Source organism: Lepisma saccharinum, chromosome 25, assembly GCF_977018435.1.
Source record: "Lepisma saccharinum chromosome 25, izLepSacc3.1, whole genome shotgun sequence".
Classification (NCBI taxonomy): Eukaryota; Metazoa; Arthropoda; class Insecta; order Zygentoma; family Lepismatidae; genus Lepisma; species Lepisma saccharinum.
The window spans coordinates 37092559-37120221 of record NC_139253.1 but is presented as its reverse complement, the minus strand read 5'-3'; the positions used below and the strand labels follow the sequence as shown (position 1 = coordinate 37120221).

The 27663-nt window shown below is 36.1% G+C and overlaps 1 protein-coding gene across 7 annotated transcripts in view; it reads left to right on the top strand.

Annotated features, from left to right (window-relative positions):
- The window catches only part of LOC145978514 (EH domain-binding protein 1-like), an 83969-nt gene extending 56975 nt beyond the window's left edge, over positions 1–26994 (top strand). For 6 of the 7 annotated variants that reach the window (XM_083111148.1, XM_083111151.1, XM_083111147.1 and 3 more), the window contains exons 15-24: positions 3322–3435; positions 5676–5823; positions 10845–11020; positions 13040–13243; positions 16552–16672; positions 17268–17367; positions 18543–18616; positions 20964–21078; positions 22562–22656; positions 26321–26994. In XM_083111148.1, coding sequence (XP_082967274.1) covers positions 3322–3435; positions 5676–5823; positions 10845–11020; positions 13040–13243; positions 16552–16672; positions 17268–17367; positions 18543–18616; positions 20964–21078; positions 22562–22640 — 1131 coding nt within the window. In that variant the 3' untranslated portion in view covers positions 22641–22656; positions 26321–26994. The remainder of the gene's footprint in view (positions 1–3321; positions 3436–5675; positions 5824–10844; positions 11021–13039; positions 13244–16551; positions 16673–17267; positions 17368–18542; positions 18617–20963; positions 21079–22561; positions 22657–26320) is intronic. The other variant, XM_083111152.1, reaches the window with a different exon arrangement.
- Positions 26995–27663: the final 669 nt, after the last annotated feature.

Below are 27663 nucleotides of genomic sequence, written 5' to 3'. Positions count from 1 at the left end.
CTGCGCAAGACTGCATTCAATTAGTGAAATCAAGGGACATGTGTTGCATATCACCTCTGTGTGGAATCTCCCTTAAACATCTGCCAGTTTCACCAGGGAACTTAACTTATAGCATAGTTTACATCAACATCACTTCTGGGAACTACATGTTACTTCACGTTTTCTTAGTCGTTTGTATCACTCATAGTTTCTTCAAGTGAAACTTGCTGGAATCTACAAAATATCCAGCTACCTGAAACTTAAAAAGGAAGCCTATGTAAGCCAGGAAATGGTACCATAGGCTACAGGCCAAATCACACGAAACTGGATTTTGAATAGGAATGTCCTAGTTGGTGCTGGACTGGCTACCTGGCTGGAAATGATGGCTGCTGGGCTGGCTGTTTTTGACAACTAGACCGTGTTTTAATTGCAACTTACTTCTCTGCTAGATGCTGTAGTAACAATCAATCATAGCGAACGTTCGGTCATGTGAAGATAATCTGAGAGTTTGGCGAGTAAAAGTGGTAGCAGTTTTTGTCTGGTTTTTGAGCGTTGGTTGTGTATTATTATTATTTTTTGTTTGCTACTTGATAAAAAAAATAACAGAAATGAGGTGCATTCGTGTTTATTAATATTTAGGAATTTAACCATAGCAATGAAATTTAAATGAGACATATGAAAATCTTTATTATTAAACATCCATTAACACCTTTCACCAATAAATTCTATAAAAGGAAAAATACTCTTCCAGTATAAAATGTCACCACAATATGTTACGTTACACTTTTCTGAGAATTTGCAAACAAAGATTGAGATATTTTAAAGTTCACAAAAAAAGAAACCTAAGATAATACTGATCAGCACTTCTTTCCCCCTCTTAAGAAGACAATTTGAATATTGGTGTGTGTGTGTGTGAGTGAGGGGGCCGGGCTCCCATGTAGCCAAATGGTTAGTGCACTTGCCTCTAGTACAAGTAGTCCCAGGTTTAATTTCCAGGGGGGGACAAAAAAATACCTGTGTTAGCCTAGCCACATGAGGAAAATTGGGGAGCTTTTTGAGAAGTAGTTGCTGACTAGGGATGTGCTGAAGCCGATTACAGATGTATAAAAATTGGCAGAAATTGACATATCGGTATCGGCAAAAATTCGATATTTAAACCGGTACAGATTATACTAGAGTTTTACCTTCTAATAAGTTTTATATTTTAGTTTTGTAAGATTCATCATTATTGTAGAGTTTTTGTAATCAAATTATTGCAAAGGCAAACTCTCATTCAGAGGATCAACCTAACTCAAAATCGGAAATAAAAAGGTACATTGCTGAACCAGGATCTGCTGTTGTATTGGAAATTCAAAAGTGATTATTCAAACCTGAAGCAAGTGCTGAGAAAATACTTGGGCATACCTGCTGCATCAGTATTCAGTGATTGAGTGTTCAGTGTTGCTGAACAGAATTGCGATAAGAGAAGAAGTAGGTTACTTCCTGAAGTGCTTCCAAAACTCGTGTTTCTGAAGTTGAATCTAGTAGCAGTAAATTTCCAACAGTAAGAACAGGAATTCATTTTGCATTTCAAAGAACTGCTTGTTTATTAATGTAAAATCTCTTGAGAATAGCTACATGTTCTTCTTAAAGGTTCACATAACCACCTTTTGTAGATGCAAATGTACATTCGCATCTCTTGAGAATATATATGTATATACATATGATATGCAATAGAAATGTACATAGCAAATTTATTTTTGTCATGCTGAAAATAACATCCCATTTCTGTTTAATAATCTTATGTATCGGAATCGGTTAAATATCGGCATCGGTATCGGTTCCAAAAATTATCGGTGAGTACATCGGCATCGGTAAATTTTCAGCTTCGTCACATCCCTAATGCTGACTAAGATCTTGAAAGACAGAAAACAGCAGTGGCTTATCCGATGTGCTGACCATGCATCCATTACCCATTCACCTCACACAATAGTTGTTACCATACTTGATAGTAGGCTTTTGTTCCTCAAAGGCATTGCGCAGACAAACTCCAATTGCCAAAATTAAAAGAAAAGCAGAGGCTAGGAATTGGATGAAAAGAAAATATGGTAGTCAAGGTGTACTAAACATGCTTTCAATAAACTTGGGTATGTATTCATACACGAGGTTCACAGAATTCATTCATTAAAAATACTTTGTTCAACTAATACGTCAAAAACTTAGTTGGAGTGCTAAGTGTATCCATCTTGGAAAAGAAAAAGGTTGGATAAATATTACATTAATCAGGATCATGGCTTCTATTTACAAAGACCTGTTCTACAAACTTGGGAATAAAGGCATCAATAAACCACTGATCCTGAGACAGAAACACACTGGTCTCGCTGTAAAAGGTGAAGCAACGCAAGTTGCCATATATTCAAACTTCTTTTACACACAGGCTTAATAATGTACAGGATAAACAATACAACAATATTATGTACACTGAAAAAAGCAGCAGCAGTCTGTTGCCGCAAACTCGTGCTTCGTGCTCTGAGTAATTTGCACCAAATATTGTTTTCTGCAAATTCACGGTCATGGATATCAATTACTTTGCTTACAGTTTCACGTGCTTCACTATGCACAGTAGCACGTTTCACCTGCCATAACTCCTAGGAAACCACAATAACACAAATCAACTCCCACACACCAAAGGGACACTGATGGCAGTGGAAAACTTCCTCCCCTAAAATCTGCAAATGGGCCAGTCTTTTCCTTTACCCCTGCCTCCCCTCATTAGGGATCTCATGCGCTTACTGCTGTACATGTGTCAGGAATGTTTCGATCAGTGTAACAATGGTAGATAATGAACTTGAACATATTCAATACTTGGGGCCTCCCCCATGGTGTAGTGGTAACGTTGTTGCCTTGTAATCAAGACATCCTGGGTTTGATACCTGGTGGAGGCACGTAGTGGCTCGGATCCCACTTTAAATTATAGGTCCAGTTCCAATTAGCCTATGTGTGCATAAAGCAGACTTAAAAACTCAATTCAATTTAATCTTCAATACTTAATAGTCCCTCAATCTTACTGATCATACTAGGAAAGTTGTATTCTGAGGTTTTCTCCTATTATCTCTGTGTTTGTGTGTGTCACATTTGACTTTTATAAATTCTAACTTTTGCCACATATTAAGTGTGATACTAATAAATATGAAACCTTTCATGCATTTACTTAGACAAACCAAATAGTGTGTGCCTTTATGTTAACCAAAGTCCATACTGACTGGAACGGATAATAATCTAGTTTTAAATTAGCTAAAATGTTGTTTCTGTGGCATGAGGCGTGTGATGTTTCCCTTTTTAAACACCTGTAATATTTGACAGCACATCCTAACACGGCATGATGAGTTGAGAGAACGAGCACGACAGTTGTTAGAGCAAGCTAGGAGGGAAGCTGCTGTGAGGGGAAGTATTCAGCAGGCAAAATCTCCTGGACAGGTGAGTTGCCATTTTTGTTTTCAGACGAATGGGGTACAGATAAGTTTTGTTTTCTTTCATGTTTTTCTGCTTATTTTGTATGCTTATCTTGATTGAGATCGAATTTTGTTTAAGCATGGTAATGATTTTTCACTAGGTTTAGGAGCATATTTCAAAGTGGTTCATCATCAGTCAGTTATAATAAAAGACAATAAAATATTGGTGAAACGAAGAGTTGGGAACCTGTAGAGTGATAATAATATGAAGTGGCGTTAGCAACACACAGAATATGATTTCATATTTCCATATTTCAACAGTGATAAAGGAACAGTCAGGAGAGTATCTTTAGAGAACAACCAGAACTTCAATGAAGATTCAGTTATGGTGCAAATCACTTCACACCAGTCTTCGGGAGTAACCTGCACTATTGCCAACTTCTGTGGCAGAGTTGTGAGCACAGCATGCTTCGATGCTAGGGTTCCCAGTTTCGAATCCCAGCTTGGGCATGACTGTTCTTTGTGAGTGTACTTTATTTAGTTTCATCATATCATCACTCATCTTAATCGCAATTAGCCAAAAGTGGCAGAAGAACAACGTAAAGTAATAAGAATCAATTAACAGGCGCTATTTCTTAGTAGCAACAGCAGTAACAGAGCTACTTTTTTATGATCAGTAAGTAAGTTACAAAGACCGGAATTAACAATTATGTCTCTTAACCTTTCTACCCTATCTTTAACCTAAAACTTGACAGAAAGAATGAGTGAATTGTTGACCAAGTTAAAAACGTTATCAGCCTCTGGAAGCAAACAACAACATTAATTATAATCTAATATATAAAAAAGTTATTTTAATTAATTGATCATAAATGGAAAAGAACACTATGCGTGCAGCTCATACATGAAACATTGTCTTCTGTAGAGTTACTTTTCAAGCAAGGTAATTGTAATTGAAACCCACCAATACCAGTTCTTGGCATTATAGCTGTTTGAAGTTGTTCAGAATTGTTATTAAGATTAGAATATAACAATCCAAATTAGGGGTGATGTAGGTCAAGGGCATTTTTTTTTTTATTATTACTGGAACTTCAAATTGAATGAAAAGTACCGTATGTAAGTGCCACAGCTTTTTTATACAACTTATTGTATGAATTGTACCACATAAACATACCACATTTGCTTTAAAATATTCAAAAAATTACGTTAAGCGATAATTGTAGGATCATTTTTGGCACACAATATTGATGCTAAATTTATTAAAATTTTGCATAATTTGCAAGATAATTAGACCCTGTGAAAGTATCACAAGGTATTTTTTGTGAACCCAGCAAGGCTGTGGCTCCAGAAAGCATCTGTCGGTATTGGTGATTGCATTTCAACTTTTTTCTTTCAATACAAATACCCCTGGTGTCGACCAATAGAGGTACATCGGCATTAGTATCTGTTCAGCCCTAATTGTATCTCTGCTAGGTAATCAGAAAATGAAATAGCTGTTATTTAATGAAAATTGTGCATTTTGCATAATTCTTGGATATTTGGCTTTGTGAAGATTTGTTCAGCATTTTGTGCACTCTGCAGGATATACAATTTCTAGAAAAGTACGAACTTGTAATATGGTTAATTTGATCTGAAACTTCCTGTATCAGTATCAAAGTCCTAGCTTTAATATGCTTTCCTTGATAACAAATTTGATAAAGTGTTTTTCTTAAGAAAGAAGAAGACAGTGTACAAGTTTAGGTCAGTATGTATTTTGAACACTTTTAAGTCTGTTAAAACGCTAAATTAACACACAAACAGCACGATGAAAAACAGTTTGGAGTTCTTCCGTGCTTTCGACTCCTTCACAGAGTCATCTTCAGGGCTGGTTGAGGGAAGTTCCAACCACGTTCACTCAGTCTTCCCTCGACCAGCCCTGAAGATGACTCTGTGAAGGAGTCGAAAGCACGGAAGAACTCCAAACTGTTTTTCGTCATGCTGTTTGTGTGTTAATTTAGTGTTTTAACAAATATGTTGCCGGCACGTGACGTAAGAAGTTTTCTACTCTCGTACTTTTAAGTCTGTTATGAATGAGATTTTACAGTAGTATAAATTGTTTGAAAAGTTGTTTTTCTAACATTTTTCTACATAAATTTGTTTAGGTTGTTGAAACTTATTTATATGGGAGGTGATTGATTGATGTGTAAACTGTTTGCAAATACTTGTTTTCTTTCCATCTATCTCAAATTTTAATTAATACAACTGTTTGTATTCCTTCTTGACCTTTAGGCTGAGGACGAAAGGCAACAGCAGTTACGTGAGAGAGCCAGGAAGTTAATAGCAGAAGCAAGAATGGGGGTTGTGCCTCCAACACACAAACAAGAAGAGAACTCAGAGGCGTCGGCTAACAATACTGCGAGATTAGCATCTGGTGATGGTAAGATAGACATTTTTAAGTGCTTCTGTAAGCTCTGGAGAAGCTCTTTAAATATTTAATTGTGGATTACAGCATGTTCATGGTAACATCTTTGTCTCAGGGTATTTTTTTTTCTTTCATATTTTCTTATTCTTATAATTTTCTTCATTGGGTTTTCACTACAAAGAAGTTCTTCTTGCAAGTTCTTGCATTCATTTTGTATCCAGATGTACAAATTTGGGTTGCAAAATTTTCAAAATTTTGGAGCTTCTGCACCTATGCAGTTAAGAAGTTCTTTTAAGGTATAGTATTCTGCCATCTTTCTCCATTTGTGTTGCAGCATCCAGTTTGATTTTTATCAATTTTTAGAATGTATGGTTTAAAATTTGAAGCCCGTAGATGTTCACTCTCACAACATTGCTCAAATTAGGAAAGAGTGGTAAGTTAAACCACAATTGCTGAATTTTGTACCAGCTGAAATTGATAATTTGAGCATCCTTCCCTCACAACCATTACACTTACAAGCAGTGTCTTATTTATGAGAGAGCTACTGTGTAGTCAAATGGTTAGTGCTCTTGCCTAGGTTCAAGAATTTTTGAATGTGTTCAATTGCTGGTGGAAATTCCAAAATTTCAACTTTGATTCAGCATTGTGAAGACAAATGGTCTCTTCATACTAACTGTGCATCTTCCGATAAATCCCGGGTTCGATACCCGGTGGAAGCACATGGCACAGTGGTTCGGATCCCACTTTAAACCATAGGTCCAGTCCCGATTAGCCTTACTGTGCATAAAGTGGACTTAAAAACACCAACTCAAACCAAACTCACCTTCTGATAAAATGCTATGTGGCAAGTCTGCATTAGATATGGCTACTGTAAATGAATTTACTTATTATTAGATACATATTCAGTACTTCAATACATTTATTTTAAAATACATTTTCAATGATTATTACAGGCACAAAAGTCTGCATTTATTTATTTTAACAATTTTTACACATATTACATGCAGGGGCGGAACCAGGGGGCACAAGGGGTGCTTGCATGCCCCTTAATTTTCTTTCACACCCCCTTCAGCACCCCCTACGTTCAACTGAAAACACTAACATTAATATGTAATATTATTTCATGTTGTCATATTGAGTGCCAAATGATAGATACTGAAGTAAGACCGTTTTTGTTGTATGCAACAGGCAAGCTCTGAAAGAGGTGCTGATACTTTTCTGTACTGGCGGCAGCCTCTGTAAAGATCAGCGGCTGTTTTTTTCCTTTCGTCAGCATTGCTGTTATGAATTTTTTCTTAAGCGAGCTGTTCGTGGTTTTTGATAATTGCCTATAGCTTAATGTGTCCTCTGGCAAACCCTCCCTCACTACATTCCTAAACCAATTGAACAACTTCACTACCCTCAAATTCACCTGGTTCCACTCCAAATACCAAGGGACCTTCCTAGATGTGGACATCCACATTGCGGGAGACCACTTTGAAACTTCCATACACATCAAACCAACCAACCACCTCCAGTATCTCCACTAATCCAGCTCACACCCCTACCACACCAAAAAAGCTATCCCTTTTTCCCTAGCTCTCAGAGGCCAATGCCTCAACTCATCCCCCTCATCCCACCAAAACTACAACCTACGCCTGCACCAAGCCCTAACCAACTGTGGCTACCCCTCCACCCTCATCAACAAACAGATCACAAGAGCCACCTCCCACAACCGCACCAAACAACCCAAAACCAATCCCCCTGCTCTGATCACCCAATACCACCCCCACATCATGAAAATCAGACATACCCTCCACTCCCTCCTCCCCATCCTACACAGTGACCCGGACACCAGGGACATCTTTCGGGATAAACCTAGGGTCGTCTTCCATCGCCCCCCCAACCTCAAGAACATATTGGTCTAATACACTCCCACCCCTTCCACACCACTCCCCCAGCTCACAGGTGCAACAAACCCAGGTGGAAGACCTGCCCCATACTCATCACCTCCCCCACCCTCCTGATCCCCACAGCCCCAGGTGAGTTCACCCTTCACCCCAAGGGCACCTGCCACTCATCCAACCTGATTTACACCCTCATCTGCCAAATCTATAGCAACTTCTACCTGGGCGAAACCTCCACCCCCTTGAATCTAAGAATCAATAATCACCGTTCCTCCACCCAAAACTCTGATTTCACAGTTGCCATCCACACCCAACAGCCATTATACCACCTTCAACAACTGTTTCCGTGTTGCCATAATCCATCTTTTACCCCCCCCCCCCACCCACTCAGACACGTCTTTCCGCAGGCGATGGGAAAGGGCCTATATATCAGGCATGCACACCACTGTACCCCCCGGACTTAACCTAGTCAACCAATAACCTTTTCCCTTCTTCCCCGAAACCACCCACCCTATGCAGTAAACACTGGTGAAAATACCTTATATTTGTTTCCTATCGTCTTTCTCTGGCAACATTATATCAACGCTACAGTTGTATTCTGTGCTCCTACTCTTCGTCATTCTGTGAACCTCTTTCTTCTCCATTGAGAATGTGGGCTAGGCTACGAAATATCAAACTTTTTCCTTTAATGTGGTAAGTGTTTACTGTCTCCTTCTTCATTTGTATTTATCTGCCCTTCTGGCACCTTTTTTCATCCTCGTGGTGCTATGCACAGGGGAACACTTTACCTTTACCTTTTTATTCCTGTGTGTATGTATGTGTGTGTGTGTGTATATATATACATACATACATACATACATACACTTTTGTCGTGCTCTTTCCAGGAATGTTTCGCCTCTTCAGTTATAAAAACAAAATAAAATTAAACGAAATAACTTTGAAAAATAATTTTTCATATTTTGAAATATTCAAGAGGTTTGATCCAAAAGCAAAGTCGGAAGTGTGTTTATAATTTGTTTGCAATAAAATTTAAGTTTTTAATTTTTATTAAGAAAAAAAGGTTTAGAATGCAACATTTTTCTGACAGCCAATTTTATTGTAAATGACAGTAAAGGGATCTCTTTCTGTTTACGGGAAGTGGGGCAATTTTTTCAATCTTTTGTATTTTGTCGACTTGAAATATTCATGTTGTAAAGGGATTAGCCTTTCCAATTCTTCTCCACTTCTCAGTTCGTTAAAATCGAATGGAGAGGAAGGAAGAAGGAATGGAATGGACTTTATTTTTCGAGAAATTAAAATTTGTGACTTTTACATTTTGTAAATTTTGTGAGTTTCAAATGAATATTACAATATTTTATTGATTTTTTTAGAAAGAACCTTCCCTTTTCCTTGATTTTGTTTTCCAAACTTGACATCTTCACCATTTTCGAAGAGGGCAGTTTGAAGATGCATTTCACCAGCGGTTCTCCATGCACTCTCTTCCCTCTCTGAAGTACAATAAATGTTGTATTATTACATGTTTACCATTTGTCCAATACTCTTTTCGACAAATAAAAATTTATATTTGAAAAATAAGAATAGAAATTGACTATTGTCTTGCCTCTCTTGTTTTGGAAGAGTACAAGTCACATGAAAAGTTCCGGTGGGAGGGGTTGCCTTTTAATATATATACATACATACACGGTTTGTTTTCTGCCTACTTGTTCTTCCTTACACTGGAGAAAAAATTTCAACTGCTTTTAAGGTATCACCAGGTCGTGCACGGGAAATTATTTAATGCAAGTTGTAACATGAAGGGTAGTTTTCTTCTTAATCTATGTATTTGTTCCATGTAACATTTCTAGTAAACGTACTATTTCAAGCTTTTTCAAAAACTGTTAGGAAGAGGCCCAATGTTCATGAAGAAATTTTACAGTTCGTTGTTGGGGATACTGCAACAGAAGGGATTTTAAAGATGACAAAGTTGCTGTGCTCTTCGCGTTTTTGTCTTGTGGCAGATGGAAGGTATAATGTGCTATGTATTTTGTGCCTTCATTGGTTACATTGAAAAGGTTCAAAAATTATGTTTTTAAGGGCAGGATGATTTAATTTTGTATTTCACTACATAGTTCAATAAGACTGCAATGTGTATCTGAATGTTTACACTGTACGACCACTTTTTTGAAGTATAAGACTTAATACATATCTTCATGGACATCCAGGGTGAGGGCAACGGGGCACAGCCCCCCTGGTAAATGAATGTCAATCTAAAGTTATATATTTCACACATATATTTTAATTTCAGTCAGTAATTTATATTAATCAGTGGTGGCAATTAGGGATGCAGTTGCCCCCCGATTTTTGCTATTTTTGCCCCCACACAATGCTAAACCTTATCTACCAAGGGAAAGTAAACTGTCCTTGCCCCCCCCCCCTGCAGTTTAAAGGTTGCATGCATGTTTCATGTTTTCCTTATTTTCAGAATCTCACCCCCTAAATTTCTTTCGCACCCCCTCAGCACCCCTAGATGAATGATCCTGGCGCCACCGCTGATTACATGCAAGGGAAATTATTGCCACATAGCATAAGTTGTAATTGGTATATATATATATATATATATATATATATATATATATAATAAAAGAGAGAAAATACTATTGTTGCAATTACTTGTTTAGTTATACTACTCATATAAGATCTTGGAAAGGGCACTTCACGAAAATGGTTCTTGCCTTGCACAATATTACTTTGATGACTAAAAGAAGTTCTAAGCATAGATTATTTACAACAAAGAACATTTTCAGAAAGAATCTGAAATAAATGAATACCCATGTGTTGAACACATTATTTATATTTTTGTCATTGAGTATGATTGATGTTGGAATAATACAATTACTTGTAGAATATATGAACTGTACCAGTATAGTGATTTGTTAAAAATCAAAATAAGAAGAAAAATAATGACAACTTTTTTCCACATTGGAGAGAAATTAAGTTTTATTATCTCAAATAAAAGTACTTTAAAATTATTTTTTAATTATTAATATATTTGATACTGTTACATTGAATGAAGCATTATTGCAATTAAAATGCATTAATTTGGAGGCATTTTCAAGTACAAGCAGCTTAAAATTATCTTAACTAATTTGATCTTGGCATATTTTTTTTCAGGAACTCCACATTCCCCAACAAAAAGCATTGGTGACTTCACAGAAAATAGGCCGTCAGATGAAGAAAACAATACTGTATTTGAGAATCACATCTCGTCAACTGGAAAGAGTCAGTTAATAGAGGATGTAGAGAATACATTAGTGAACAGGGATGAAAATTCTGAAAGCAGATTAGAGGTAAGAATTACTCATGTGTGTTATACATGATTCATTTCTAGCAGGTGACAATACTGCCACAAAAATGTGGAATTTTAATTTTGTCTGGTAGTGTTGTGTGAAATAAGAAGTGAGTGCCACTGCTTACTATTGGATATAGACTGTGTAGAATATAAACAGTATATAAACACCTGTAGAGAACTGAATAATTAATCCCTTTAGATGTATTTTGAATGCTAACTCTAAAGAATAAATTTACTTGCAAAAATCATGTATTGAGCTCAGTGTGGTGTGTACGTTATGTGGTGTGTGTTTTATTTATCACTAGCTGATTGCCCAGCATTGCCCGGGTATTTATTTCTCCCAATCTTCTATTAGACAGGAATATAATGATTTCTAACTATAGTGTAAAATGAACTTGGAGTTGAATGGCATTGGGAGTGTCACTATTCATCTTAGCGACCTCGAAAACTATGGATCCACACTAATATCGGTTGTTTTCGATTATATTTACATGTCACCCCTTCCCACTCCCACTCCCACCCCTAGGGGTGCCAGGGGTGTCTTACCCCCACAGTACTTCTTTCCATATTGTAAGTGATACATGTACTAAGTTTGGTTGAAATCGCTCCAGGCATTCGAGAGTTATGCCGGAACAAACGTACATACACATATACACACATACATCCATTTTTATATATATAGATTAAATATTAAGTAAGGCCTGAGCTGAAAAGTATGTCTGTCCTGTTAGTAAGATAAATAAATGGTTTGAATGTATTTACAACTGCTATTCTGGAATATGGATATTCTGTGAGATGTGTAAAAAGATTTAGTGATAGCAGATTTATCAACATTGAGATATTTTTTTTAAACCTTAACTTACCTTCCCATGTCTTAAATCTTGACTATTCTTGTCCTATCTCCTGAGGAAGCCACATGATGTGGTGAAATCTAGAGAACAAGTAAGTACATGCCAAAACTGGTCTTTATTACTTAATCAAATTTTATAGTTTCCACATAGTCGAATTAACATTCCTGCATTTGGTACAAGTGGTCCTGGGTTCAGTCTCTGCTAAGGGTCTCAAAATATTGGTGTTGGCTTAACATTGTGAGAACAAGTGAAAGGAAGAAGTAACAGACACCAGTCTGGAGAGTCGGATAGCAGAGGTGATGGGACATGATGGGCTGACCATTCATCGCCCAATGAAAATGCATTTGGCATGTTTTGGCTCTTAAAAGGACTGTTTTACCATGGGTTTAGAATTTTTTTAATGAATTTTAGTTAAAAACAGATTGATTAAATGTGGAAATTTTACATTGTAATATTTATGTTCCATTAAGGAAGGGGCAGATTAATCGGTACTCTATCGGTTTCGGCAGATAGAGATATTGGTGTATCAGTAAAATTATCTATATAATTTTAGTGATCTGATATATCGATAAATATCTTAATTTAGTGCAATATTCTGACATTTTGTTATAATTTTTATGGATATGACCTATTTTTTTTTTTAAAGTAAATGTCTAAATATGCAGTCATCTTGTAACACATATTTATTAAGGAGGTCAATGAACCATTCATGTTCTTTGAATGTTACGTTGGGTTGTAGAATATTGGTATTTATATTAGTATCGTACAAAATTTTGTATCAGGCCATCCCTATGTTCTATTAATCTAACTATGTAAAGTAATTCATGTTTTAGGAATGAAAGATGCGGTAGTTTAATACATATACTAAGCAAATTACAAACTTTTCCATGCAACTTACTTGATTAGTAAAATGAATTAACAGAACTTTTATAAGTAAGTTACATGAAAAAAGTAATTGGCTTCAGTATATTTACATAAAGTAATGTTAAACCACTGAAATTGAAAGCACAAGCTTTTGTGAGTATCAATATCAGGCATTTTTTACAGGATGGATGTTTCACATAATATTAAAATATGGTGAAAATTAAAATATATAGATATATCTATTTGCTTCCCTACATTCAAATATACCAAACTTTGTCTTACTATTTTATGTAAAATTCCAGGAAAAGAATGGCAATGTGGTGTCGTGGACATCAGCAAATAAACATTATGGTGCTAAGTCATTAAATACCACTTCCAAAAGCCAAAGCATGTCATCAGAAGAAGAAGGAAATGTGAAGAAGCCCTCTCTGCAATCATTTTCATCTTTACTGGACAGAATATCACCAGAGAAGAAGCTTGAAAATCCAGATGGCTTTAAGAAAGGAGTAAGTACAGTAACATTTTACGCTGCAGCATCGTTAGTTATATGTCTTGGATATGTACAAATCAAATGTGATCACTTGCTGAATGAAAAGGATTAAATAATAAGTAAATATGGCAGTAAATATAAAAATAGATAAGTATTGAAAGTACAAGAAGCAGCAGTGTGTTTGGTAGCACAATGAAAGATGACAACCATAGAATCAGAAAGTTGGGAGCATTGGATTCATGAGTTGCCCCATCTGTTCTTGGAATGCAGTACAGCTATACCTTGCATTGCCATTAGTTTAGTGGCAGACCTCAAAATTGTTTGCTTTTTTTAACTTATTGATGTATGTTTAACCTGTAATCATCACATAACCTTTGTCAGAAAAGTTCCAGGATTGTGTTCTTTTTTTTAAAATTCTCATGCTGTGATGTTGAAGGACACGAATTGGGTTTTATTTAGTCACCTGATATGTATTGTGAATATATATGTTCTTGGAAGTAGCTCTGCGTAACCACCACCAGGTGGCAGGGCTGCACCGAGCAACACACTGTTCGTCATGTTGTCTGATTTAGTTGGAGTTACACAAGTGACATGATGGGTGCAAAGTTGGAGCAGAGAGTGAACATTAAGTTCTTAGTTAAGCTAGGAAAAACACCTACAGAGACATGGAACATGGTACAGCAAGCCTATGGTGAGCAGGAATTATTTGAATGGTGCAAGGGGCTTCAGAATGGGAGGACAGTTTCAGCAAAGCCTTCAACAGCACACCGCTGAAAATGTGGAATGTGTGAAGAACTTACTTTGAGAAGACTAATGCTACTGTTCGCATTATATCAGATGTACAGAAGTTGAATAGGAATGTGCATCATTATGCCCACCTTTCTTATGGCATCTGGGCAATTGTTCCTCTTGCATGACAATGCAGGGTTCCATAGTGCTGTATTGGTACAGGAATATCTGGCCAAACATTCAATCCCTACTCTTTCACATCCTCCATATTTGCCCGATCTGTTTTCCCATGTGAAAAAGTCACTCACAGGTAAGCAACATCAAGATATTTCAGCAATTCAAAAGAGACAAGTAGTTTGTAAGCCAATGAGAACAAAGTGCCATATTACTAATGAACTATAAATTGGGATAGAACTACTATAACAACATATGAAGAGTACTTGCCAACAAAATACGTTTTGTTCCAGTCAGTTTTTCTCCCTCCTTGTGCTTCAATACATAATGGTCACTCACAATGTCACAACAAATTGTTCCTTGAATCAGAATTATTTCTACAATAATGATGGCTCTTTGTTCTACTATTTATTTGTTGTATAAGTACACATTTTAAGTGTAGAGAAGAGAAATGTCTGTAGAATATAGGGAACATGGTGTTGCTACTTAGCATCTTGTTAGGAGGAGTAGGGAGAAAATTGTGCACAGCATATTTATAATTGCTATTCATTTTATGCATCATACTTCGTCTGATCTTAGTTACTAAATAATTTTGAGAATAACGTTCAAATATAGCACTGGTGAAGTCATTTGGATTGTTGGACAGATCATATTGGATCAGATATCTCCAGCAGTTTATTTTTTCCAAACCTGGATATACAGGGTGATTTAGTAAAAGAATGCAAAAATGAAACACGAAATAGGTAAAGCACCACTTAACAATTTGAGATAGGGAAACTAGAGTTGTAGAAGCCACCATAACAAGATATGGGCTGAAACATGTTTAGCTCAAGCATGTACTATTGTCCATAAGAATGACAAATAAAAGTGACATGTATGGACATGTACAATGAGTAACAGCATTTATTACCATTGATTTACGTTATGAGTTACATGCTTGACATTTGGAAACTAGTTTCATAGCTTTGACAAATAGGTGTTAAGTACATACGAGTTGTGACACAAAAAAAATGGGATTGTACATATAATTCAGTCTACTTGCAGAATTAGTTCTTCGCAATGTTGTCACCTTCAAAGTAGTCCCCTTCGGCATTCACACACTTCTGCATTCGATGCTGCCATTGTTGGTAACATTTTTGAAAGTCAGTTTCAGTAAGGTCCTTTAGGAGCTTTTCCGTTTTTGCCTTAACGTCTTCAACTGAGGAGAAATGGGTTCCCTTAATGCCAGATTTAACCCTAGGAAATAAAAAAAAACACATGGTGCTAAGTCTGGGGAATAAGGAGGATGCTCCATCACAGTAATGTTTTTGCTGGTCAGAAACTGCTTGACAGAAAGTGCCTTGTGAGCTGGTGCGTTGTCTTGATGCAAAATCCATCCATCACTCCACAACTGGGGCCTTTTTTACCTAATTTTTTCACGAAGTTTCCTCTGTTAAAATGTGTCGAACAACTTCCCTATCCAAATTAACTAACTCAGTCACTGCACGAACATTCAATCTTCAATCACCTTGTATCACTTCACGAACTCTTGGAATGTTTTGTTCCATAATCGCATTTCGTGAGCACCCTGTACATTCATTGTCATCCACACTGTCCCTTCCCTCCAAAAATTGTTTATGTCATTCAAACATGCGTGTCCTAGACAAAGTGTCATCCCTATAAGCCTCACTTAACATTTGGAATGTTTCTGTTGCCGATTTCTTAAGTTTCACAAGGAATTTGATGTTGATTGTTTGTTCACTTTTCACACTAGACATTTTTTCAGCAGAACACGGTTGCAGGTGTTCACTCAATGATGCAATACTCCCAACTGGCGAGACCGGGTGAGTCCAAACCGGTAGATAGACTAGGGGTGTCGCATGACATCACCAAAACTGTTGTTGCCAACTCCTTTTTGTTTTTCACTTATGCAATCAATCCCGTTTTTTCTGTGTCACACCTCGTACATTTATGTACCAAGCAATAGTTGTTCAAAATGACGACAACCAACCAGAATGCAAGCATGACAGCAGTGTACAAAACTCTGCCACACCCTTTAAAATATCCCGGGGTTGTTATGAATTGAGCGTATCCAGCAAACAGGAAAGAGCATCTAGATAGTTGCAGACACCACGCTGAAGTGAAGCAGTACTCCGTATCTCGGTACGCTGGCCTGTCTGGCCCTAGGTTCCCTATCTCAAAGTGTTCAGTGCTGTATATGTAATATTTAAGTGGATTAGCTATTAGAGTAGCATATTGCCATATAAAAAATCATCTAAATAGTGAAATTTACGGTGAAAACGGAGAGATTTATAGTTCAGTGGCACAGAAAACAAAGGCCAATGTTTTCACTAACTTTTCAGTAATTTTTTTTTCCTTTGCTTGCTTTCATGGTGTGGTAGGTTAAATTTTTATAAATGTGTATTTTGTTTCGGTTTTCAGTATGGGAAAGATGTTGTCAATTACATTCAAAATGAACTGGAAGCTCTGGAAAGAGAACAAAACCAGATCGACAAACAAGCAGCAGTGTTGGAAAAGGAACTGAGGGAAGTGATGGAGTTAGGTAAGTGCCAGATTTGCCATACAGTTGCTTGAAATTTCAACTACTATCATGTCAGCTGAATTATAAAATAGCAATAACATGATTAAAGCATTAGGAAATGAAAAGCAAAATAATGGACACCTATTTTAAAAATTATTGGCAAAAAAACTGAAAATTTTTCTCTTTGTTATTAATTTTTGGTTTTTGTTAGAAGTAATCTGTTGTTTTTTTTCAAACTACAGGATAAAATCTTTTTAAAGTTTATCAATAATACTGTGTTCTATTCTAATCCACTCGCTATTTATTTTCCATGCAGTTTTTTGCTAGCTTGGTCAGCCATGTGCTGGCTTGTTTCAGGTGATGTGTTTCTTTTCTCTTGCTCCTATTCTTGGTGGCGTTAGCTGATGCTTCATCAAGACAGATCAAGACAGCATCAGCAAGCACAAGGACACAAGTGATTTAAAAACTGCACAGAAAATGAATAGTGAGTGGATAAGATTAGATTACCTGTCTCTGCATAATCGCCAAATGGATATCTTTAGATACAATAGAAGTATGTTCATTAAATAAGGTTTTATTGAAATATGCTGTACTAATAATTCTTTTCTCGAAACAGGAAGTGACAGAGACCGGGAGGAAAGACTAATGGTTCAGTGGTTTACCCTAGTCAACAAGAAGAATGCTCTTTTAAGAAGACAAATGCAGTTGAATATCTTGTAAGTACATTTTTCAGTTGTAGTATTATGTCTACTTTACAAGAAGCTATCCTTTCATAGCAAAAATAGAGTTGCAAAAGCTCATAATAAAGTTGTTTCCTTGTGCTAACAGATTTATCTTTGTGAATCTTCATTCTTCTGAGAGTAGTGTAAAGGCTTCTAAACTGCTGCAACCTATATTTCAGTTTGTCTTTTTGAAAAAAATAATTCTAAAAGCCCGATTGTCAAAATTTGCCCAGACCATGTGTTAGCACACGGCAGCATTTAACATGTCATTTCTTAAAAACTATACACTGTATTTTAGTTCTGTCTTTTTTGTTCATTAGTATATCTCTAAAGGTATTTTATACTCAAATTAAAAACAATATATCCATTGTTACTATTATGAACAAGTGCCGTTTGAAACCCCTTTGTTTCCCTTTTGTTACTATGGGATAAATTGAAGATAAAGAGGTATAACTTCTCACAGTGCATCTTTCTGAAAAATTTAGTTCTAAATGTAAGGATGAGTAAAAAGGAACATTTTAAGTAACATCCGAGAATTAAGGGTCCAGGGGTAACTGGGGGCAAAGGCCCAAAGTTCGAAATTTTCTGTTGTGGCACGAGCATTACATATCCTCCTAGAGTGGTCTTTTGTTATGTTTCCCTCCAAATTTGTTCCATCCAGTGTCCATTTGGTCGGTCGATGCTAGAAAATTCCGGACATTGTCCTGAAGCTGGCAACACTGCCACTTTATGTAATATTGATTTTTTACTCAAGAAGTATCAGTTTGATTTCAACGAAACTTCACATGGTTGTAGGAATGTACCACCACTACATACTACATTTTTTAATTCACTTCCGTCTATTGAGGGGGCACAGGTGCATGTTGTATGCCAAATTTTGAAGAAAAAAAATCTTCCTTTAACACTAATTATTGGGAAGCACAATGTATAAATGTTACCTCCGCTACTGTCTTTAAGAGAGAAAACAAAACCAATTTCATCTATCTACGGCAATTAGTTCAGGAGCTACAATTTTTTTGTACTTTGTGGTAAATTGTAAAAGTGCATTCTTGAAAAGGTTTAAGATTCAACGAGAATACAGGTGCAAGAGACTCCAGGAGATGCTGGTTAAATAATCTAGTAATTGTTCCTGCCTTTTGAAATGTAATTAATGCATTTTTTTTTTTCAGGGAAAAAGAAGATGACTTGGAAAGGCGGTTTGAATTGCTTAACAGGGAACTTAGAAGTATACTGGCTATTGAAGGTATTCAGTTTTTGTACTTGGTACAGCAATATCTAGCTTCTTGGGTGAGAATTTAAGGGACATCACAGAGTCCAAAATTGTGAACTTCTCATACATACATATACACAGGAAAGACCTTTACAATTGTCCGTTGTAGTACATTTACCATCATAGATCAGAAATCATCCAACTCCTCAGGCTACTTCTCATACTTGAAAAAAGATATAGCACACTATCAAGAGTGGATTGAATTTTTAATGATAATTTCTTTGTTCATAAAATCTTAAGGTCTAGTGAAATTATTACTTTTGGTAGACAAATGAGACAATAGAAAAATTATTCCACATTAAAACTCCTTTTTCAAGAATTTTATGTTTAGAAAAATATAGCTTCACATTTAGTAATTTGTAGGGATAAATGTTGTATCTCATGACCGGGGAGGTTCATGGAGGTTTTTTTACCCCTGTAGCTTGGATGGTGAGTGATAATTAGATGAAAATAATGAAGGGACTGAAAGAAATATCCCATGTTCTTGTTAAGACTTAAACCTTTGCTACATAGATCATACCCTGACCACTTGGTAACTGATTTTATATTTACTTGAACAACTTGGCTGAACTATGTTCTCTGTTGTTGTTCGGCTGTGTCCTCTGTGATACATGCCAATATCATGTCATATTCTGCAACTTTCTAAGGTTTTGCTAATTTATTTATTCATGTATTGTAGTGACAAGATTATTTTTTTGTGATACATAGATATTAGCTTTGTTTAAAATCATTATATCAACACTTCTATCAGTCATAAATATATATTTTTAGAAATAAACATAATTTTTGTGTTGGTACCAGATATGTTAATTTTATAATAACTAGGTTCAAGCTGATACCGATGTAATATCGATTTGAAATTTTTCACCGATACCAACCAATACTCTTTTCCAGAGGTTGACTATTTTGTGGATTCCACAAAATACCTTGTGACACGTTCTCAATAGTAATATCATGCAAATTATGCAAAATCTTTTTTTCATTTATTTTGTACCAGCAATGTGTGAAAAAAATGGATTTTGTGATTAAATAATATTTTAACCCTTATCCAGGCAAGCTATTTTTGTAACGTGTCCGGGCAAGCAGTGTCTGTCGGACACTGCATTGTTTTAAATGAATCTTGCCCTTCTAATGCGAGATTTTTAATTTTCATCGCTGTGGAAACAAGCGAGTAACATGATATTTAAAATATTAATCATTGTTATGTCCGTAATTCTTGTATTCATCATCATCATAATGGCATGTTGTTGTAATTTCTGCAGCATAGTATATGAAACATGTTAGGCCGGAAGGTAGTGTGAGGAAACTGTTTTATTTGTTCATATATTTTTCATTTTTTCTATTTTAGCGTTAATAATATTTTTATGTGATGTCTTATTAAATACTTTATATTTAATTAAACATTCGTTAATACATATTCTAGTAGACTTTTTACATATCAATTGTACACTGTGTCCGACAGAGACTGCTTGCCCGTTTACGTAAGTGAAGTGGAAATATTTTTTATATTATTTACCTTCTTTATCAAACAAAGTGAAATATTGTGAAATGAGAGAAAAGAGAGAAACAAAGCCAAAAAATATCATGTTGACAGGAAGTATCGTTTGGAGTGTGACAAAAAATATAAGCAACAGAGTCTGATAGACACTGGTTGCCCGGTTAAGGGTTAAACTAGAAGTCTGGTAAATTGATGCATATAATTGTAGTGGAATAATTTGATATTAATGTTAAGGAATATTTTGAATAAATTGGTATTAGCTCAGCTCTAATTTATTATATCCAGGGTGGTATTTGTAGGGAGGATGGGGGGATTTCCCCCCTCTGGTACTTGAGTCCCCCCTCTGCTTGATAAATGTTATCCCTGGGGGGAATGTTATATGGCATAAAGTCATTATCTCATGCTGCCCCAAAACAGTTAGTAGAATCCCCCCCCCCCCACACTGGAAATTTCTTAAATACCACTAACTAACTAACTCTCTAGCCTTCTTAAACCCGAAGGTTCATGGCTGCAGCAACACAGGCCTTCCATCTTTCCCTATCTTGAGCAAGATCTATATACTCTTTTCCATCCCTACCAATTTCCCAACAAGAACCCTGCAAACTCCTCTTTCCTCTCCCATTCGTGCCACATGGCCTGCCCACCTAAGTCTTCTTGATTTAATTATTCTAATAATATCTGGACATGAATACAAATTATGTAGTTCTAAATTATGTAACCTTCCTTAAATACCACACTGATTATAACTGATGTGTAATGTTGTAATTATATCACATATGTATGGTTATTATGTACATAAGTTGTGTATTGTCTTGGTTGCAGACTGGCAAAAAACAGAAGAACAAAAGTTAAGGGAAAACTTGCTTCTTGATGAGCTTGTATCAATTGTTAATAAGAGGGATGAGTTGGTTCATCATCTGGATTCACAGGAGCGAGCGTAAGTGGTCTCTTTATGTGCACCTTTATTAACACTCAGCTGAACTTAGGATGTGTCATTAGGCATGATGTACCACGGTGATATTCTAAATTTTTGAAGTATTAGGTCCTATTTAGATTTCTGTTGTGCCATACTGCCCTTTTAAACATTTGTTTTGAGTCCACTTGCATGCTGAGATAGATTAATCAGGCCTAGAACTATCTTTTAATGTGGAATCCAAAAGAGTGCACTCTGCTGTGTTGACTGTAAGGACAGGATTAGTGCCAATCCTTATCCTCTTTGTTTCTGTATACATATGTTTGTCCATAGGGAAAGTTTCGTGTGATCCGTTTGGGATGTAAAATTAAAGTGTTATACACACAAGGTTAATTAATGTACATCTCTCTGAACAGTTTGCTGCACTGTAAGCAGTAAGGTCATAAGTTTCAAGGGAGTGGAGGTTTGCAGACTTCAATCACATGGTGGCGCTAGCATGCGTGCATGAGAGGCAAGATGGTGGTCACGCTACAACAGTGTGCTCAGTGCGATGTATGGTATGCAAAATTGGGATACTGGACACCATTATCTTTCAACAGGATGGTGCTCTGCCACATTGGGCTCTCGTAATGGATCATCTTAATGGGATATTCAAGGATAGCTGGTGTGGCTGTGGTTGACCCATCCCATGGCCTGCGAATAGGCCAGACTAAACGCCTCCAGAATTTTTTTGTGTGTGGGGGGGGGGGGGTATGTCAAGTCATTGGTGTATGCACAAAAACCACAGACTGATGCCGACCTGCGATTGCAGATTAGAGCAGCTTTCCAACAGATCACTCCAGAAATGCTGCACTCCACGTGGGGCAACATGTCTGTGCGGTATGAACTGTGCCGTGTCTGCAATGGCAGACCTGTTGAGTGCTAATGTGCTGGGATACAAAAACTGTGACTCTCCTACACATGTATGTACCATTAACAGGCAATAAATTTGTATGGTTTCTGTCACTTTTATGACATCCCAAACGGATCACCCGGTATAAGTGTGAACCATCACATTTTTTTTATTTATTGAATCAAATATAGACTTGACAAGTTTAAAATTTTCAACTCTTTAAATAAAATAAATATTAATTTCATATTACTTGCAAAGTAAATTGGAGCTGGAATTGAACAATTCACAAATGTGAAAATTATATTGCTCATGATAGGATATTTTGGATCCATTATGGTAATTTGTGCCATCAATATTGAGTTTATCATTGCATTTTGAAGAATATTACCATTTAAAATACTTAGGTTCTTCCAGGATATCAGTCAAGCCTTTTTCAAGAAGGCTTCAGAACTTTTGAGAACTAATGTTGCAGGGTTGAATCCTTGAAGACAAGTGACATTAACTCACAAAAACTTCAAAGCCTATGAAGAATTCATCTGCCTGATATAAGAGAATCTCGTCAACCTTATTCAGCAATGACTTACTCTGAAATCTGTTCTTTCTTGCATCTTACAGGATAGAAGATGACGATGAAATCGAGAAGGACTTAAACAGGAGTGTCATTCAGCGCAATCGCAATTGTGTTGTTCAGTGAAGTTTTTAATGGCAAAGTAAGAATTTTTCACTTTATAATTGAGAATCATTGAAAACTTAGCAAATAGTTTGTGTTTGTAACTCACAAGTTGGTTATCATCTTTGGGTGGATAGTTTTGGTTAATTGGTTTAGTACCTGAGTGTAAATACTTCTGTAGGAGTACATGCTTTTACAGAAGATTGCCATGTGATATGAATGCCTTGCTCAAAATTTTGATTTCAGTCAAAATGAATACAATAAAGTAGTGGAAGACATGCTCCTATCACCATCCTCCACTTTTTGCCACAAATATTATCACATCTGCATGGTTTTGCTATCAAAAAATTATCCCTCGATAAAAAAAAAAGTGGTTTTCCATTACGAAGTTATTAAAGTTCAAAAAATCTGTTGTAGGGGATAGGGGAGAGGAGGATGGTATTGTTCAAATGTAAGGTGTTTGCCTGTATAAACCATTAGAGATAGAGAAAAAATTTAAATCCTTATTTCTATATGAATGTTTTATGACAGTGCCTCATAAGTTGAAGTGATTGATAATGTACCTTATGGTCAATAGATGGTGCAAGACCATCTTGAGGTTCAGGCCACAGCGCTCAGTCAAGACATCATCATCTGGAGGCGATCGTCTTAACGCTGTAAACTCCTTGTCATAATTTTACCGTAGATAATTAAGGTATATTTATTTCTCTTATGAAGTTAAATATTGACATTTACCCTCCCGACGAATATAGTTAGAAGAAAAATGTATAATATTGAATATTTACACCAACATTTTCATTCAGGAAGTCACTATGGCCACCACAAAAATTCCTACTATAGCGCAAAGAGTTGAAAACCGTTAGAAACTTCCTGGCGGAAAAATTTAAACATTTTATATCTTTGAAAAAGATTATCCGGAATATTGGTCAGCTACAGTAAAACTCGTAACCGCTTTTGTATGAACTTTTGTATGTAAAATCAATTGATTAAATAAAACAAAAAACATGTTAGGTTGACCGTAAACTTTCCAAGTTACCTAATCAATTAAATTGTCTTTAAGTTTACCCAAAATTAATCAACCAGATAATGCAGATATTCTGTGTAGCTATACAATCTCAATACAAAACCTTAAATTCTATATTCTTGCAGCAAAAGCAAAAGAAATTGGTACAAGGGCAATGTTACATTTCTGTGATAAAGACTAAACCTAAATCATTTGTCACATTGTAATTTCGATCCTATGGACTTTATTGAACGAAAGATAATAAACAAATTGAATCTTTTCATTGTCGTTAGTAAGATCTGTGACAATAACTTAAGAGTTTCATTGAAAAAAAAAAAAAAAGATTAATATTTCTATTTTAACGTTCACTTGGGAAATAAACATTTGGAATATTTTCTTACACTGTTTTTTACATTCTGTTAAAAAAATCGTGAAGAATGTTAATAAATTATGAAACAATAAACATTATCACTGATTTAATAATCAAAGTTACGAACATTGAAGCTTCGCAAAGACAAAAAATAAAAAGCAGTTCATATGCAACAGTTTTAAAAATTTAATACATTTGTAGTTCATATCAACATAGCTAGGTAACAAAATGCTTTCTGTGTGAAAACATTTCTATTTGAAACATAAGTAATATATTCTTGGATAGTTTTACAGACGAATATTTCATCGAAGTTCTTGTTACACATCGAACCTTTGTATTTGAATGTACAACATATCTTCCATTAGCCTCCGATTAGCATAAAGAAGCATAAAGCGGGATAAAATAAGAATAAATGTGCACATGTATCAACTTTGCCCCGTTGTATAGCTTTCTTTCATTAAGCACATTTTGAAACTAAAAATTTGTGTAAATATTATGAATAATTTATCCAATGCTTGCATAAAATTTACACTAACAAATTGCTTTGGCAGACGTAATATTAACCAACGTTTGTAATTCAGGGTAAATTATTTGATATTTCTAAAGAAATGTTGACATGTTGTCCACATTTACGAGTATATTTGATGCCTATTCCGGACACATGAAATGTTTACATCATGAACTATTACTCTTATTTATTTTTTAGTATAACACATTTGTTACTTAACTTGTATCTTTTCGTAGTGACTGAATCACATGGAATTGCCCTAAAAATTTCTCATTTTAACATCATCTTGAAGAAATGTGAACGTTACTCTTACCTTTTTCATTGTAATTGCTTCTGCAATTCAGTACACAAGACTTATACACCATACCTCTTCCACATATAAGCATATTTACACATCATGTACACTCGACTACAGTTCTTAAATTTGCATTACAATTTCATATTCACTGAAAAGGTCCAACATTGATTCCGAAGAAGCAAATCAAACATGGCGGCTATCTCGCCTCCAGTTGATGACGCTTAGTCACGTGACCGGAGCAAGCCGTGAGGCTTTCAGATTGAGAAGGTAATGGATGGTGTGGCTGTCACCATTTCAGCACAATTTGCTTGCAGTCAGTATCGTGTATAAAAACTTCACTCACACTGATGATGTGATTGTTGCTGACGACCTTATGGGACGAACTTGGCACTTGTATATTTTACAAGAGTGTTTTACTTGTCTTTATTATGGATACTTACTTGCATTGCTTGTATAAAATTGTTAATATCGTTTAACGAAGTTCTGGAGACATTTGACATAATCTCGTACTACGTGCAAGAGACGCCGGTTCGGAAAAAGTGGTTCGGACGCAATAACAAGTTGTCGTTGCCTTGTAATCAAGGGTTCCCTGGTTCGATACTCGGTGGAGGCTAATTGCACAGTGGTTCGGATCCCACTTTACTGTAGGTACAGTCTCAATTAGCTTGTTGAGGTGAAAATGTGCCTCATCACTCAAGATAAGCACATCAGGCTCATCGTGGAGAAGAACTTGCATCCGTACAGCAAAATCTTCCCGCTGAGCATAATCTGTTGCACGTAATTGCTGCGCACAGACAATCTTGTACGGATGGAATTTCAGATTGGTTTTCAAAATTCTCCTAACCGATTCTCGCCCCCAAACGTAATGTTAATGAGTGGTGCCGAACCAAACGTTGGGCACTGCGAACAAATGCTGCTCTTACTCCCTCAACATTCTCTGGTGTTCTCACCATACGTTAACACCTGGTGGTGTTTTTGGATATAGTGCCTGTGGTTCAAAACTGCTTAACCCATTTTACGATTGTTTTGCATGTTGGAACTGCTCCATGCCACCTTATGTGGAAATGCCGGCGGAATAACATCTGAGCTGCAACCACTGAGTCGCCGTTTCTCACAAAGGCATCATACGTGAACACGCGATGTTCCACCTAGCACGACTCCATGGTAACTGCAATAAATAAATAAATGTAAAATAAAGTGCAATAAATCACACACATTATACAAAAAAATAATACAGTTTTGTGTACAATTAACTGTGTACTGTTCATTCAAAAATGAGCACACATCCCTGTGTCACCCTGTACTATCTGAAAAGATTATTACACGTTTGGCAATTCCAGGTAAATAAAAGTGGCCTAGCATATGGGCTACAAGTGTCTGTGAATAAATTTGAACTAACACTTTCGGATAACGATACATCAGCATTGGGGTGTGCAATCAGTTAACAAGTTATTTATAGAAATGCCATATCTGAAAAATTATTAGCAATATTACTGATGCACTGTTACATTTTTTGTCATTTCAGATTTTCTGCACTATTGAACTAGTGTTTCTTGATTAGCAAGAGTAAGCTTTGAAATGTGATTGAAATGTGTTGTGAGGCCTATGCTAACTTCAGCCTTGTGTCTGCTGTAGACTGCCAAAGATGAAATCTGCTGCAAAGGAGTTTCATATTGCATGTATGCTTTCCGTGTGTGAATGTATGTTTGGGTGTAAGCGTGTGTGTATGTATGTATGAATGTGTGTGTCGTTATAATGTTGCTATGAGTGCACACGTGTGTGTGTGTATATATATATTTTATTGTATATTTTTCTTTGTGGGTGTAAATTAGATGTCAGAGATGTAATAAGTGTAGATTCTGGCTTTGTTTTGACAAGAGTGGTTTAGAGTTGAAGAAATGTCAGCAGTTGTTGACCTAGTACAGTAGGACCAATTTAAGCTGAGTGATAAAATTTTCTAATGTTTCTATGCTAAAGCTTTTTATTTATCCTACTGAAATTTGTAAATGCTTGTAATTGTATAAATAAGAAGACGAGTTGTGTTAACTATTATTGTTTTTTAATCTATTTGCCATAAGGGAATCTCTCAAGACAACATTTTACATTCATCATTGTTAAAATCATGCCATTATTGTGTGTTACATTCTTGCCAAATTGTACATCTGTCATATATAATAAATAAAAAGGTTTATGCTGTTAGTTGCATTATTTTGTCATAGAAGACAATAAAAATATTTTCCTTCTTTTTATTAACCTCTGGAGGCCCACCAGTTCGTAAGATAGACCAGCAACACGTGAGAGCATTTCACATACCATATCTCCAAAACAAGTGACTCAAGAAATAGTCCACAGTGTTATTGAAATCTGGCTCTGGTATCTTGCGTATGGAAGCAAATTGTTTGAAATTTGCAGGTAATCATTGTAAAATATCACTCCTTGATGAGATGGTGCTCCCATCCCCACATGTTAAAAAAATCCCGTAAAAATGTATTTTTTTGGAAAAGAATTGTACATTTCATGCACCTAGTCTGGCCATAAATACTGTTACAAACTTTCGGCTTGGAGTGTACATTTGGTAGTCAGGCTCATGAACCTTGCTTGTGCTGAAGTTCACTCCTGACCATTGTGTGTTCAGCTGTGAAAGAGCAAGCGTGTATCTTCTTGTGTTTAGCATGGAGTGGGGCGAATATGAAAACAGAGTAGCCGTAATTGCCTGCATATGATTGGGAAGTCACTCAATGAGTTTTTCCAGCTTCTAAAAATCCCGAAGATCAGCAAAAGGTTTGTGTATCATACAATTCAGAGATTCACTGATGCTGGTAGCGTGAAGAGTTGGTCGACTTCACACCATATGAACAGCTGAGGCTG